The following is a 748-nucleotide window of genomic DNA, read 5'->3' on the forward strand; positions in this document are numbered from 1 at the left end:
GGGATTGGAGGCTCGCCCGGCCGCTCCGTGCTATATCACTGGGGCACCCACGTCACTGCAGCACTTGTCCTCCTCTTCCTCCTCCTCCTCTTCTTCCTCCCTCCTCCCTCCTCCTCCTCCTCCTCCGGCTCCTCCATCGCCTCCGGGCGCTTCTTCGCCGCGGAGCGCTGCGAAAACCCACCCAAGGAGCGGCGGCGGAACAAACCCACCCCAGCCCCAGCGCCGCTCCATCCCCCCCTTCCTCCCTCCCTCCTCTTCCTCCTCCTCTTCCATGAAAGAAAATGCACCAGCTCTCCGCCGTCGTTTGTTGTGGCTGTTAAATTTTAAACTGCCATGCACTCCACTTCCAGTATGCTGGGAGCGGTGAAAATGGAAGGCCATGAGCACACGGACTGGAGCAACTACTACGGGGAGCCCGAGGTATGGACGGAGCCGGGACCCCCAAAACCACCCGGTGTCCCGGCCCCCGGACGGGATTAACTTTGGCACCGGCTCGGGGCTGCGGGCGGGGGTCCCGAGGTGCGGGTGGGGGTGCGGGCGACTCTTCCCTGTTTTTCCTTCCACCCCTCCAGGTATTTTTCTCCCTCCGGGCAGGGATGTCCCTTTCCCTTTCCTTTTCCCTTCCTGCAACTCCGCTTCCCGGGACGGCTCCGCCGCTCCTGCTGCCACAGCGGGTTTTTTTTAATATAGATCCCAAAATATATTTGGGTTTCATTAAGAGGAAAAACAACCTCCCCCCCCTTCCCCC

At 61.4% G+C, this 748-nt stretch overlaps 1 protein-coding gene across 1 annotated transcript in view; it reads left to right on the forward strand.

The window, feature by feature from the left end:
- Positions 1-333: 333 nt before the first annotated feature.
- The window catches only part of FOXA2 (forkhead box A2), a 2,167-nt gene continuing 1,752 nt past the window's right edge, over positions 334-748 (forward strand). Inside the window, exon 1 of the mRNA XM_041474062.1 lies at positions 334-420. Coding sequence (XP_041329996.1) covers positions 334-420 — 87 coding nt within the window. The remainder of the gene's footprint in view (positions 421-748) is intronic.

The sequence above is a fragment of the Pyrgilauda ruficollis genome, unplaced genomic scaffold, assembly GCF_017590135.1.
Source record: "Pyrgilauda ruficollis isolate IOZ18807 unplaced genomic scaffold, ASM1759013v1 scaffold31, whole genome shotgun sequence".
NCBI classification, from domain to species: Eukaryota; Metazoa; Chordata; class Aves; order Passeriformes; family Passeridae; genus Pyrgilauda; species Pyrgilauda ruficollis.